General features: G+C 49.7%; 1 protein-coding gene across 3 annotated transcripts in view; it reads right to left on the bottom strand.

Annotated features, from left to right (window-relative positions):
- GRAP (GRB2 related adaptor protein) overlaps positions 1–15348 on the bottom strand; it is a 30421-nt gene that overhangs the window by 6570 nt on the left and 8503 nt on the right. For all 3 annotated transcript variants that reach the window (XM_079954025.1, XM_079954026.1, XM_079954027.1), the window contains one exon: positions 13754–13876. In XM_079954025.1, coding sequence (XP_079810151.1) covers positions 13754–13876 — 123 coding nt within the window. The remainder of the gene's footprint in view (positions 1–13753; positions 13877–15348) is intronic.

The raw sequence follows: 15348 nt of genomic DNA, 5'->3' as shown, positions 1-15348 counted from the left end.
AATCTGTTGAACCGGGTTTGCATCTCCGCTCCTCCACATGCAGCTGCTTGAGGCAGTCTCTCAGCCCCACTCACCTCACAGAGTGTTTGTTGTGGGGGAGGAAGGGAAAGGAGATTGTTAGCCGCTTTGAGACTTCTTTGGGTAGTGATAAAGCGGGATATCAAATCCAAACTCCTCCTCTTTGGCTGAACCCAGGAGATTTCATGAAGAAGGTGCCCTTTTTTGGACGTAAAGCCATTTAGAAATATTGCCGCATGCACAGATTGTCATGGAAAAGGCCCCAGAATCAGGAGTGTGTGGTCAGCCCCAGGTGACATCCTTGGGGTGTGTGTGTAACAAAATGGCACACCGTGGGGGTTGGCACTTACCGCGGGGCAGGGCCTGCAAAGCGTCCGAGCCAGACGTCTCTCCTGGGAGTGACACGGTGGCTTGGGGTCATAGCTGTCAACCTTCCCTTTTTTTGCAGGAAATTCCTTTATTCCAGCGCCGTTTCCCGCTGCTTCCCGCTGCTATCCCGGATTGTTAGATATCCCGTAGACTGTCCCCGGGACAGGTGAGGCTGCTGGTCCCTTATTTTCGAGGCTGCTGATCCCTTATTTTCAAATCTGAAAGTTGACAGCTATGCTCAGGGCCCTGCGCTGCCTGAAATGGCAGACTCCGCGGGCGGCTCGCTGCGCCACCCCTCTGGGCGTATCGCCACGGCGCCCAACTGTGGCACCTGTCGGAACTCCGCTCGACCAAGCTGATAAGGCCTCATCTTCCTCTGAGCCGAGCCGAGCCGAGCCTTTGAAATCGCCTCCAACGTGTTTAATGACCTTAGCCTTTGATAAGGCCTCAAGCACATTCTATCCAGCAGGGTTCCCAGCACAGGGAAGAGACGAGAGGTTTGGCTACATTGTAAAGAGTTTTATTTCTAAACTAGGCAGAACAGAAAAGACATTCTCTCTCTATGAAAGCAGAGAGCAACTGAACAAAGGAACAAAGGAAACAGGAAACCACTAATGTCACATCCCGTCTCCTTTCCCGTGAGACTTGAAGGTCTCTGGAATGTAAACAGAGTCCTGTGACTCCATGCAGCTGCTCAGTGATAAGAACAGAAACTAACAGCACACCCGTGCGCGGATCGCCGCAGCACCCCTGGGGGGCAACTCGCCCTGCCGCCGCTGGTCCGGGAGCCGGAGCAGCTAGCTATGCCCCTGGCCAGAATAATCAGTGTTTCATAGGTTTTTAGACGTCACCCGGGCACTCAAAGAGAACAAAAGTGTGTGGGACTGCTGATCTACGCCAATAGCCCAAAGAGCTGCTGCTCCACATTACCTTTGCGGCAGATACCCTGCGAACAAGAACTACACCCTATTTAATGAAATGAAGCTTGTAAAATGAAGCAAAGCAGAAATGCACCTGGCTCCTGCTGCAGATTTATGTTGTTGGCTACTCTTCCTTAGAATGACATCAAGCTTTTAATAGTCCCATTTAAGTGGAGGCAGCTGGGCGGGGAGGTCGGCTGATGTCATGATTGTGTTGTGTTGGGACAAGGGCTAACTTCACATCGCCACCTGGCTCCAAACAGGCCTGGGATGGTCCTCTCGGCTCAGGTTTGGGAAATGTTGCTCCTTTGGAAATGGGGACATAAAAAGGGCATGGGTTGCCTTCGATGAATCTTTACTCTTATGGCTTAGGACCCTCATAATTACTGGACCGCCTCTTCTGGTCTGCCCCGCAGAGGACCTTAAGGTCCATGAATAATCATAGTTTAGAGGTCCCGGGCCCTAAGGAAGTTAGATTATCCTCCACCAGGGCCAGGGCCTTCTCAGTGATGGCTCCAACCTGGTGGAATGCTCTGTCCCATGAGACCAGGGCCCTGCAGGATTTAATTTTCTTCCGCAGGGCCTGTAAGACAGAGCTATTCCGCCTGGCTTTCAATTTGAACTTAGCCTGATCTTTTATTCCCCTTCCTTCCTTCCCTCCCCCTCCCCTTTTTAAGAAGATTACCCACTCTGGGATCCCACAGCTAATGCTCCCCTGGTCTCCTTGCTGGCCCAAGTAGGACTAATTTAGCCAGCTAGCCCTGGTGATCATCTAATGTTTATTGGATGGATTTCCCCCCTAAATTGATTTTTGAATTCTGAATTTATTGTTATTCACATTTTATACTGTATTTTATGCTGTTTTTTGTTGCATCAATTAAGTGTTTTAAATTTGTTGTTAGCCGCCCTGAGCCCAGTTTTCTGAACTGGGAAGAAGGGTGGGGTATAAATAAAAATTAAAGTAAAAAGTGTGTGTGCATTTGGCATGTTTTAGCGAAATTAGCATGCAAATATGTGTTAAATTAGAGGAAAAGTGCTCTGCAAAAATGTTCATATTAAGTGAAACTGTCAGGAGAAATTCACACTAAATGCTGACCGAGTTCCACGAGCACTTTTTAAAAATAAATGGAAGAAAACCGCAAACCATTGTGGAAATGTGGAGAAGAGAATTTACGATAGCAAATATGAGAAACAGAGAGAAATGGAATTGGACAAATTTGCCCATCCCTAAGTTGTGTTGTGCCCCTTGAGTTATTTTCAAGAGCCTAGCGAAACCCTAAACTCGTCTTCCCACCCGTTCAAGACCTCCTAAAACCCGAGTCCCCTTTCCCCTGTTGCCTCACTAAGCTAGACCTAATCAGAAACTGAAGCTGGAGATTCCTTCGTTTCTTTCTGCTGTGCGTTTTTGGGTCCCTTTGTCTTTAAGAAGCAGCTTTTACTTTCTGAACCGACTTGGGTTGCCCTGCGGCTTCTGCCAAGGTAAATACACGGGTGTCATTGGACAAACTGAATCTAGTGTGGGAACAGCTAGAGGGCAGGCAGAGGCCTCCCCTGGGCCTCTCCCTCTGGAACGCCTCAACCAGCTAAATATTTTGCCGGTGAGGTGGATTCTGCACCCCGTCTCCTCTTGTCATCAGTGGGACGTACTGCTTCAAATGTGGTTGTTGCCTTTCCTTGTCCCGAGGCCACAGCACGAATGGCTGTCCCTTCAGTCCACAGATGGGGAATCAACCACAGCACCTCTCCCTTGCAAGCAAAAAGCTAGCACCGCAAGAAGAGGTGTGACGAGAACGTTCCTCCATGATGTACTACCTTTCTTCTCGCAGGGATTCGTACATGAAAAGCTAGCACCATAGGGAGAGGTGTGGATAGAACTTTCCTCCTTGAAGGGAGCCAGTGTGGTGTAGTGGTTAAGAGCGGTGGACTCGTAATCTGGTGAACCGGGTTCGCATCTCTGCTCCTCCACATGCAGCTGCTGGGCGACCTTGGGCTAGTCACACTTCTCTGAAGTCTCTCAGCCCCACTCACCTCACAGAGTGTTTGTTGTGGGGGAGGAAGGGAAAGGAGAATGTTAGCCGCTTTGAGACTCCTTCGGGTAGTGATAAAGTGGGATATCAAATCCAAACTGTTCAAACTCTTCTTCTACTAGCATTTTTCTTGTAGGAATTATTAGACATGATTCAGCAGCTGTCTTCTCATGTGGCCTATTCCATCCCTCCACCTTGTTCTGCTGCATGTAGTGTGTAGAGTATGGTTACCAGATTTTTTTTCAATGAATCTGGGGACCCTTTTTATTTTATTTTTTTAAGCTGAGTAGCAACAGGGAGTCAGTAGTGGGGATGGTGAGGCAAAAGACCCTGGCCCCAAACACATATGCATATTGTATAAAGGTGCAAAGCCCTTTTTTGCACCCTGTGAAACATAAATGCACAGTTTTTTAAAAACTGGGCAACTGCGCTGTCTGCCCGTGACTAGGCGCGCGGTTTCTCTGCCAGGCAAGGTGCAAAGCCCTTCTTTCGCACCCTGTGAAACATAAATGTGCGGTTTTTAAAAAACTGGGCAATGGCCAGCCGGCCGCAACTCCCAAGCCTCCCCCGATTGGTCAAAACAAAGAGGGAACAAAGGGGGCAGGGGGCAGGAGATCTGTACTGCCGGACGTCCCCGGTTCCCCTTCGGCAGTGGTGGCAGCAGCAGCAGTCAGCAGCCCGGAGCCAGCCTGGTAGCGCAGTTGGCTCTGACTGGCTTCAGGAGCTGCTCGCTGTCATGTTGTCCGCTATTTTTCCTTGCCGGAAGTCCCCATATGATGTGTTGTGCACAAGACACATCATATGGGGACTTCTGGTGAGGAAAAATGGCGGGTGCCATGGCAGTGAGCAGCTCCTGAAGCCAGCCAGAGCCAACTGCGCTACCAGGCTGGCTCCGGGCTGCTGAGGCTGCCGCTGCCACGTTTCCTGGGGACAGATTTGCAAATCCGGGGACTGTCCCCGGGAACTGGGGATGTCTGGTAACCCTAGTGTAGAGCCAGACAAAGCTGGGATTGTCTTCTGTTGGATTGCATTTGTTGTTTGCTGGAAATTCGATCCCTCTAGGAATTGAACTGTTGCAACCAAAGGCCAGAGGCTTTGCATATCCCGCTCTCCCAATATTTTGCAGATATTACAACTATTGTGGCAAAATATAGGGACGTAGGAAGCTGCCTGTGTCAGACTGGTCCATCTAGTCAGTGGCGTAGCGTGGGTTGTCAGCACCCGGGGCAAGGCAAGTAATTTGCGCCCCCTAACCCGTGGATTTGCACCCCCTAACCCGTGGATTTGCGCCCCCTAACCCGTGGATTTGCCCTAACCCCAGATGTTGCGCCCGGTGCGGCCGGCCCCCCCTGCACCCCCCACGCTACACCACTGCATCTAGTTCAGTATTGTCTACGCTGACTGGCAGAGGATCTCCAGGGTGTCAAACGTCCGATATCTCAATATCTCCATCAAGATGGAGCAAGCTTGTTTTCTCCTGCTCCGGAGGGTAGGACTCGAACCAACAGCTTCACGTTCCAAGAAAGGAGATTCTAACTCAACATCAGGAAGAACTTTCTGACAGCAGACGAGAAGAAGAGTTTGGATTTGATATCCCGCTTTATCACTACCCTAAGGAGTCTCAAAGCGGCTAACAATCTCCTTTCCCTTCCTCCCCCACAGCAAACACTCTGTGAGGTGAGTGGGGCTGAGAGACTTCAGAGAAGTGTGACTGGCCCAAGGTCACCCAGCAGCTGCATGTGGAGGAGCGGGGAATCGAACCCGGTTCACCAGATTACGAGTCCACCGCTCTTAACCACTACACCACACTGGCTCAGTAGGAGCTGTTCGGCAGTGAACGGTCTCCTTCGGAGGTTTTTTTTGCAGAAGTTGGATGGCTATCTGCCATGGATGCTTTAGCTGAGATACCTGCATTGCAGTGGGGTTGGACTAGATGACCCTCAGGGACCCTTCCAACTCTACAACGCTATGATTCTATGAGGTGCTGGAGATTGCTCCTGGGCCCTTCTGCAGGCAAGGCAGACACTCTACCCTGGTTCCTTAAGACACAGGAACACAGAAACTTGCCTTATCTCAAGCCAGACCATTGGTCTATCTCAGTATGGTCTACACTGATTGGCAGTGGCTGTCCAGTCTCTCCCAGTCCTACTTGAAGAAACCACTGGAGATTGAACCTGAGAACTTCGGCATGCCAGGCAGATGCTATGCCCTTGAGCTACGGCCCATCCTCAAAAAAAGGAGGAGAGGAGAGCAGGAGGAGGAGATGGAGGAGGAGGGATTGGCAGAGAGAATGATGACTTCATTCCCTCCTTGCCTCCCTTGGCTGTTGGCTCCTTGGGCCCGCTCTGCACTGTGCGTTGCCCTTGGCATGGAAAGCTGGCTGAGAGGTTGGCATGCCCAGGTTGTTGCCTCCCTCTTGCCCTCCGTGCCTGCTGGAATATCAGTTTCAACTTGAACGCGGACTAGTCTTTGCCCAGCCATGCCCTCCCTCCCGGGCATGTTCTTCAGCAAAGGAACATCATGTTGGGAGTGCTGAACTGCTGCGTGTGGTGGCGCCAAAGCTGTCCGGGCAGGATCGCTGAGCAGCCCCAGATTAGCCGGGCATGGGCTTGGGAAGTCAAGTAACAGGTCCTGCCCTCCAACTGACCTTTCACCAGAGGTGGAGCAAAGACGGCCAGGAATCGAGCATCCACCACAGATGGGATGATGAAGAGTTGGGGTCCCTTCCAACTCTACTATTCTCAGCAAATTTTCAGACTGTGCTTTCCCCCCGCAAAGGGCCTTTTCAGTGGTGGCTCCTCACATGTGGAAATACAAGAGCCAGGCGCCACTATAATTTTGTGTCCATAAGCACTTTCCATCAGGCTGCGTGCTAAGCAAAGTGGAGAGGGGGAGCTGGCTTGGTATTGAAGCCATAATATATGCTGTTATGTACTGAGCTGAATCCTAGAACGATAGGATCCAGAATGCAGCAGTCTGATTGGTCCGCAGGAGCCACCCAATCCAGCTCCAGGTGGGAGTGAATCAGCGACCTGATTGGCCTGCAGGAGCAGCCAATCAGGCTCTTGGATGAAGTGAATCAGCAGCCTGATTGGCCTGCATGAGCAGCCAATCAGGCTTCTGGAGGAAGTGAATCCACAACCTGATTGGCCTACTGGAGCAGCCCGGAATTAGCCAATCACGCGGGGACCGTTGTGTAAATAATGTATATATAGCTAGATGTTTTGGGGAAAGTTTCATTCATTGCTACTACGAGCTGAATAAAGAGCATGAAATTCACACTCGACTGAGTATATTTCATATGCATTGGGGGGAAATTGATTTTGTTGGTTAATCTTAGAAAGGTCGTGGCTATAGGGGCATTGCTAAGGGTGTGTGGCTAAAGAAATTATCAGGAAAGGTTATTAATGTATGTCAATACTGCGGCCCGTGTTTTGTTAGCCCCAAAACGGAAAGCGAGGGAGGTCCCAACTAAAGAAAAAATGACAACTTAAGCTGATGGAATATGCGCAGCTTGCGGACTTAACATATAGAATAAGAGAATGGGAAGAACATACGTTTAGAGAAGACTGGAAAATGTTTATTGAATATGTGGGGGGAAATTGTGTACACTTGAAAGCGTTGGCAGCATTAAGAGAAATTCAACAGTGTAAACAAGTTTTGATGGATGCAATAATGGAATACTGAATGGTTTGGTTTATGTAAAATATGCAGGGATTCATGGTATGTAAAATGAACCACGGAAAGAGAAGAAGGTAAGTCAATGATATTTTAAGGGTGTTTAAATTAATATTCTAAATTGTAAAACAGAATATTTATATATATATATTCAGGAAAGTATTTCCTAGGTCAAACAAGAAGCCATCAGACTCATAACAACAGTTCTTCCACAATCTCTCCATTACTGACCATGCAAGGAATGCATTCAATGTGAATGCACCTGCCCCCAGGGCTGGAAGCTAAATTCCATCAATCACGTTTGCAGGAATGCCAGAAGCCTATAACCTTTTGTGGGGGGTGGCAGCGGCTGGTGTTGTTTCTGCATCCTGGAATGACTGGAGTGGTTTTACCGGACACGCTTCTTGGGCGTGTCAGTCACTTGCTCGGGATGTGTGAGGGAAAGTTGTGAAGTTGCTGGTAAGTCAGAGAAATGGGCAAAGGAGCTGGAAAGCAACAGAGAGCGGAGGGAGAGAGGTTTTCCTCTCAAATGCAATTGGTTTTTAAAAAACCCAAATTATCTCTCAGCAGGGATGACAACATCATCAAAGGGCTGTGGCTCAGTGGTAGAACAGCTGCCTTGCAAGCAGGTCCCGAGTTCAAATCCCACTGGCATCGCCAGGTAGGGATGGAGAAGATTCCCTGTCTGAAATCTCGGAGAGCCACTGCCAGCTGATGTAGACAATACTATGTGCGTTGGGGTTTTTTAAGCACCCTATGACATACAGTGGGACGCAGGTGGCGCTGTGGGTTAAAGCCTCAGTGCCTAGGGCTTGCCGATCGAAAGGTCGGCGGTTCGAATCCCTGCGGCGGGGTGCGCTCCTGCTGCTCAGTCCCAGCGCCTGCCAACCTAGCAGTTCGAAAGCACCTCCGGGTGCAAGTAGATAAATAGGGACCGCTTACCAGCGGGAAGGTAAACGGCGTTTCCGTGTGCGGCTCTGGCTCGCCAGAGCAGCGATGTCACGCTGGCCACGTGACCCGGAAGTGTCTCCGGACAGTGCTGGCCCCTGGCCTCTTAAGTGAGATGGGCGCACAACCCCAGAGTCTGTCAAGACTGGCCCGTACGGGCAGGGGTACCTTTACCTTTACCTATGACATACAGTGATACCTCGGGTTACATACGCTTCAGGTTACATACTCCACTAACCCAGAAATAATAGTGCTTCAGGTTAAGAACTTTGCTTCAGGATAAGAACAGAAATCGTGCTCCGGCAGCACGGCAGCAGCAGGAGCCCCATTAGCTAAAGTGGTGCTTCAGGTTAAGAACAGTTTCAGGTTAAGAATGGACCTCCGGAACGAATTAAGTACTTAACCCGAGGTACCACTGTACTATCACAAAAACCTGGTGCCTGCCCCTCTCTCTGCCAAGGGCTGGCAAGAGCCCACGGGGTCCCAGGCACCCACCCAGGATCTGTGTCCCTTTGGAGAATGGAAGAAATGGCGGAGACTGTTGTGGCTTTAAGAAATATGGTTTGTTCACCGATTGTATGGGAAATGCATCCGGAAGACAAATATGTATCAAAAATATAGTGATCTGACATGGTTACCCTTCCTGCCTCTGTTCCTTCCCTCTCCCTGTCTCTTGTTTAAGTTCTTTGATGGCATGAGAACGGCAGTCTCTAATGAACTAGTCCAGGCACCCCGAAACTCGGCCCTCCAGATGTTTTGGGGCTACAGTTCCCATCATCCCTGACCACTGGTCCTGCCAGCTAGGGATAATGGGAGTTGTAGTCCCAAAACATCTGGAGGGCCGAGTTTGGGGGTGCCTGTACTAGTCATTTGGGAGGAAGTGATAGTAATGCGTACCTTCTCTGAGTACCTTCTTTGATGTTCGAGAAAGTGAGGCATTGGGAGGGGGCGGCCAATGAATGATCTGCACATAGCCAGTCGGGCAAGCCACACAGGCTAGTTAGCTATAAATCGGATGGTTGTGGGCAGAATTTCTGAGAAGCTCCTACATGGACTGATCGGCCATGGGGCCGTGCAAACTGAGGCTACCTGGGGGAATCACTTCTCCGCTTCTTGAGGGCTTCAGAGGGGCAGATTGAAGTGCTTGCTTGGTATGAGGTCCAGTGCTGAGGGCCTTCTGGGGGTTCCCTCGCTGTGAGAAGCCAAGTTACAGGGAACCAGGCAACGGGCCTTCTCGGTGGTGGCGCCCGTCCTGTGGAATTCCCTCCCATCAGATGTCAAAGAGAAAAACAACTACCAGACTTTTAGAAGACATCTGAAGGCAGCCCTGTTTAGGGAAGCTTTTAATGTTTAATAGGTTATTGTATTTTAATATTCTGTTGGAAGCCGCCCAGAGTGTCTGGGGAAACCCAGCTAGATGGGCAGGGTATAAATAATAAATTATTATTATTATTATTATTATTTGGAATAAAACCTTTAATCTTCTCACTCACTTGTGTTTTGTATTACTTCCGAATCTCATTTTAAAAGAACCTCCTCGCATTTGGCAGGAGACCTATTTACACCTGCATGGAGGGAGCAGCCTGCAGCCAGCTTCCTGCAAAGATGGATCTCTGCCCCTTCTTCCTGCTTCTTCTTCCCAGAAACCCTTTCCCCCTCCCCTCAAACATACAGCCACATCACCCTGGGAACATCACACTCCCCAATGGCCCGTCAACACCTTTTGTCTTGCAAACAGGTTTGCTCTTCAGCCAGCCAGCCAGGCTGGTTTGCATAAGCCAGCCCAGGAATTCCCTGTTTGGCACAGTTCTGCTCTTTAATCCATATCCCAATTGATCAAAACCCTGGCATTTGTTAATTTCTAGGGTTCAGGGAGATTCCATCCCCTCTTTAAATCCGTAACACCATACATATATCCAGTGCTTTTAAAAGAAAAAGAAAATGTTGCCGTTGCTCCCCCTGAAGTTGTTATAGAAGGTGCCACGCTTTTAACATTTGGAAAGAAAAGGCGCTGGTTCTGTGTATCCTTGAGTACACCCAGGGAAAAAAGCACTGCATACAGGATATCTAAAGTATTCTTCCTGTGTTCCTCGTTGCCAACGCCTGCATGCCAAACGACAAAGCTTTACAGATGCCTGATTATCGTCTTCCAAAGCAACTGCTCTATTCCAAACTTAAAAATGGAAAGCGTAATGCTGGTGGTCAACAAAAGAGGTTTAAAGACTGTCTCAAGGCAAATCTTTTTTTTTTTTTTGAGTGTAATTGTGCCCATTTATTTCTTTATTGCAGTCTTGTCAGAAGGCTTTTTTTAAAAAAGGGGAAGAAAGAGATGAAGTAACAAAAACAGTTGTGTGGTTAAAATTTCCACTTGTGGAACCCTCCAGATTCCCATTAGGCCAATCAGCTTTGTTTAAAATAAGAAAGAAAACCAGACAAAAGTTTTCTTTCTTATTTTAAACAAAGCTGATTGGCCTAATGGGAATCTGGAGGGTTCCACAAGTGGAAAAGATCAGCAGGTGTTTGGGAACAGTTCGGCCATCCAGATGATTTGCATGAACCTTAAGGCAGCCAAGAGATACAGCTTATCATTTGAAAAGCCGCTTGGATTATTTGTGGTGCATTGAGAGCGCCCTCTGGTGCTCTCAGATACAAACAACTCTCAGTCTACACAACAAGGGTCTGGAAGCAAAGCCTTAAGGCAGGTATAGGCAAACTCGGCCCTCCAGAAGTTTTGGGACTACAACTCCCATCATCCCTGACCACTGGTCCTGTTAGCTAGGGATGATGGGAGTTGTAATCCCAAAACAGCTGGAGGGCTGAGTTTGCCTATGCCTGCCTGAAGAGGAACAGTTGAGAGAGCTGGGTTTGTTTAGCCTGGAAAAGAGAGGAGAGAGCCTATATATCTATATATATAGGGCTGTCATACAGAAGATGGAGGAAGGTTGCTTTCTCCTGCTCTGGATTCGAACCCATGGCTACAAGTTACAAGAAAAGAGGTTCTGAGTAAACTTTCTGATGGTAAGAACTGTTTGACAATGGAATGGTCTCCCTTGGGAGTTTGTGGACCCCCTTCCTTGGAGTTTTTAAAGCGGGGGTTGGAAAACCGTCTGGCATGGATTGCACGGGGTTGGGCTAGATGGCCTTTGGGAATCCTTTCGATTCTACAATTCTAGGATTCTATGACAAGCTAAAAAAAGGTAAAGGTAAAGGACCCCTGATAGTTAAGTTCAGTCACGGACGACTCTGGGGTTGCGGCACTCACCTTGCTTTACAGGCCGAGGGAGCCAGCGTTTTCCACAGACAGATTTTCCAGGTCATGTGGCCAGCATGACTAAGCCGCTTCTGGCGAACCAGAGCAGCGCACGGAAACGCCGTTTACCTTCCCGCCAGAGCGGTACCTATTTATCTACTTGCACTTTGACGTGCTTTTGAACTGCTAGGTTGGCAGGAGCAGGGACCGAGCAACAGGAGCTCACCCGGTTGCAGGGATTCGAACTGCCGACCTTCTGATGGGCAAGCCCAAGAGGCTCAGTGGTTTAGACCACAACTGGAGAAAGAATATTAGGGACAAATGAAGTCCTCCCCTTTAATTTCACAGACGTTTCTGCCCTTGCTGGACTCTGGTTCTGCATGCTCAGGACCCTCATCTGCAACAGCTGATGCACATTTTCTATACTGTAATGGTACCATTTTTGCAGTTTGCATTTACTTATTTGGATGATGCCTGAGTTCTCTTTCAAGGAAGGCCCTCCCAAGGCAGCATATGGTCAGCAAGTCATCTGTTTGAGGGAGCCAGTGTGCGGCGGGACTTGTCCTGCTCTCCTGGGGTGGATAATGTCCTGGATCTGATCTGGGGTGGTGGAAGAGAGGGATGAAATGCTCTGGAGAAGGGATTGCTCTTTAAGACAACCAAAACCACTCCTGACATCAGCTGTAACTTTTAAGAACCGTAGCCTGAGTTTGAGCTTGCTTTCCCCTCCTCCCACCCACACATTTTTCCTTGTGTGCCGTGTCTGTTTCAGATTGTGAGCCGTATTAGTACTGATTTTTGAGTGACGAGTTCCTGTCCAGTGGAAATAAAGACACATGACACAATTATTAAGGTTAATGGGCTAAAAAAGGCCACAACTTTATTGGTTACAGGTGATGAGCGGTATTGGCTTAGGCATTGGTCCTCACCGACTATATCCGACTTCAGCCTGTCCGCTTGAAGTCCGGGAAGGGTTAACCACCAGTAGGGGGAGTCCTGCTGATGCACATCAACTAGGAACTCCCCCGGGGTCACCGCTAGGGGGCGTGCCATAGGCCCTCACCTCCCTAGGCTTCGGACAGGGCCATGCCCCTCGGAATCCTTTATCGGACTACCCTTCAATATGCGGGGCAGGTGATGGCGCTTCCTCCCCTCTTCCATCTACAGAACAATACCAATGCCTAACCGCCAATACCAAGAAAGTTGTGACGATTTGCCACGAGGTAGGCGAAAACCAAGTGGCTGGTGCCAATTTGCCAAGTGGGGAAATTCCTACCAGGCCCCTCAAAGGCGACCAACCAAGGTCTATAGCAAGGTCAAGGAATGAAAAACCTATAGGGCAGGAGAGTGGGAAAAACAGGAGCAGCTGGCAGGCAGCAAAGAGGGAGATCTCCGGCCGTGTCCTGGTTTAAATAGGGCAGGCCACGCCCACACAGCCAGCTGATTAGCTGATCAGCTGATTAGCAGTCGGGGATTCCCCAATCGTGCAGGGGCTGGGCTGCAACCCTGCACCCATGGTGGGGCCGTAAAGCCCGCAATCCCACCGCCTCTGCAGGACGGAAGAGGCTTTGTAAGCTACCCTGGCAGCTTTTGGGGCTCAAGGTGGGCAGTGGTATAAATGTTACAATAGAAAAAATTTAAATCAATGGGGCGGGGGAATGCCACTACCGATCTTCATGAGGGGGTGGGGTTGCGGGCTCACGACACCTCCCACACTCCCGCGGGGCTGGCGTCAGCCTCGCGGGAATCAGGGATTCCCCAGTCACACCCCGCGCGCCAGCCAATCGGCTGGCGGCAGGGGCGGGCCTTCCAGAGGCCACATAAGGTCGGGGCAGCCCTTGGCTCGCCCCTTTCTTTCCTTGCAGCGAGCGCGATTTCCCACCCGCCCACACCTTTAGGTTTGCCATCGACCTTGCTAGGGGCTTCGGCTGGTCGCCGCTTGGGGGCCAGGTAGGAATTTTTCCATTTGGCTAATTGGCTGGTTCGGGAGCCACTTGGTTTTTTCGCCTACCTCTTAGCAATTCGTCACAACTTCCTCGGTTTTGGCGGTAGGCATTGGCCGGGGTATTGTCATGCTAATGAGATGGGGGGGAGGAGCGCCATCACCTCCCCCAATGATTGAAGGGTAGTTCGTTAAAGGACTCTGAGGGGCGACGCCTCGTCCGAAACCTACGGAGGCTAGGGCCTAAAGCGCGCCCCCGAGCGGTAACCCCTCGGGGAGCGCCTAGGGATATGCATCTCGGGTAGCTCCCCCTGTTGGTGTTTAACCCTTCCCGGTTAGAACCGGATAGTCGGTTAGGGGCCAATGCCTAAAGCCAATACCTCTCTTACCTGTAATCAATAAAGTTGTGGCCATTTTCGCCCATTAACTTAAAATACTCGCGTCCTGTGTCTTTATTCATTTCTCCTGTGGGGTGGAGGGAATAGCCACGCAACACACACACACCATAACTACTGAGAACAAGAAAAGACAAACAAAACAGGCAGCTTCCAAACCACACACAAAAAGCCTGTTATCTGCCGCACCTCGGGATTTGACTTACTTCACTGAGATGGAGAAATCCCCTGGGCTGCTCTCACTTTCCCGGATAAGGAAAGCTCCCTGGAAATTACGTTTCAAGAGAACGTCCTCAGCTGCTTGCCTGGACAGCTTTCCGGAATACCACCTGGGAGAGAGAGCCAAGAAAAGAGGTGATTGGTGATAGGCTGGCAAGAATAATTAATAATAATAATAATTATTATTATTTATACCCTGCCATCCCCGGTCAGAGCCAGGCTCAGGGCAGCTAACACGAATAAAATCACAGTAAATAGGGGATATAATAATAAATAATAAATAAATAGGGGAAAAAGAAAACCAATTTAAAATACAGGTTAAAATGCAGTTTAAAATGCAGCCTCATTTTAAAAGTAGCTGATAAATCAAGACTATAAGGGGAGGGAAACATAAGGGTCAGACTGAGTCCAAACCAAAGGCCAGACGGAACAGCTCTGTCTTGCAGGCCCTGCAGAAAGATGTCAGGTCCCGCAGGGCCCTGGTCTCTTGTGACAGAGCGTTCCACCAAGTTGGGGCCAGTACTGAAAAGGCCCTGGCCCTAGTTGAGACCAATCTAACCACCTTGCGACTTGGGACCTCCAAAATGTTGTCATTTGTGGATGTTAAGCTCCTCTGCAAGGCATAGCAGGAGAGGCGGTCCGCGTAGGTACGGGGGTTCTAGGCCACATAGAGTAGAGGGCCAAAGAGTTGAGACCATTATTTTCCCCCGCATCAGGAGCTCTGACATCAGCTGCCACAGTGTCAAGGCCATGGACAAACTCTCCTAGTTTGAATCCGTAATCACCAGGAACAGAAAGGGTTGGGGGACAAGCAGGAGACAGAGCGGAATATTGCAAGCCAAGCTGTCTTTGGAATAATGTGAAGAACGGGATCTCCAAGGAAGTTGGCAGACCGACTCTGCGTTACAAAGACATCTGGACAAAGATCACCACAGCCAATCACAAACAATCGCATCCTAGGCCAACCCCAACCTCTCTCACCACCAAAGGAACACAAGTGAACAACACAAGCACGCTGACACCAAACTACATACATTAAGCATAATAGAAACACCGCTACCCCACCCCACCCCCATCCATCTCCCCTCCTTCCACCCTCCTTTCTTCTTCTTCTTTTTTTTTCTTTTCTTTTTTCTTCTCCCCCTAATGCCTCAACAAATGAAATGGATTTGTAAAAATGTTACACGGGGAAAAAAAATAATACGAGGCATTACACTTACACTGTAAAACAAGAAAACCCTTAATAAAATATATTTTTTTAAAAAAACAAAGACATCTGAAAATATGACAGGTTGGCAACCAGGGCCGTCTTAAGCGTACCCGGCGCCATGGTGCAAAGCTCCCTCTGGCACGCCCCCTCCGTTTCCTAGAGTTTTTTTAGGGAGGACGGCGCTGCCGGCAGGGCTGGAGGAGGCAGGCAGTGGCTGGAAAGTGGCTCCCCTGGCGGGGAAGGGGCAGAGGCTGGACGAGGTGCCTCCTGGCTCAGCTGGCTGCTCCGCGCCACGGTGGGCATGGCAGACGGAGGCTCTGGGCACAGCGCTGCTTCATGGCATGGCAGAGGCAGGTGAGGGCAGCGAGATGA

This window comes from Podarcis cretensis (assembly GCF_951804945.1).
Source record: "Podarcis cretensis genome assembly, chromosome: 14".
NCBI classification, from domain to species: domain Eukaryota; kingdom Metazoa; phylum Chordata; class Lepidosauria; order Squamata; family Lacertidae; genus Podarcis; species Podarcis cretensis.
The sequence above is the reverse complement of the archived record's forward strand: the minus strand, read 5'-3'. Positions and strand labels throughout refer to the sequence as shown.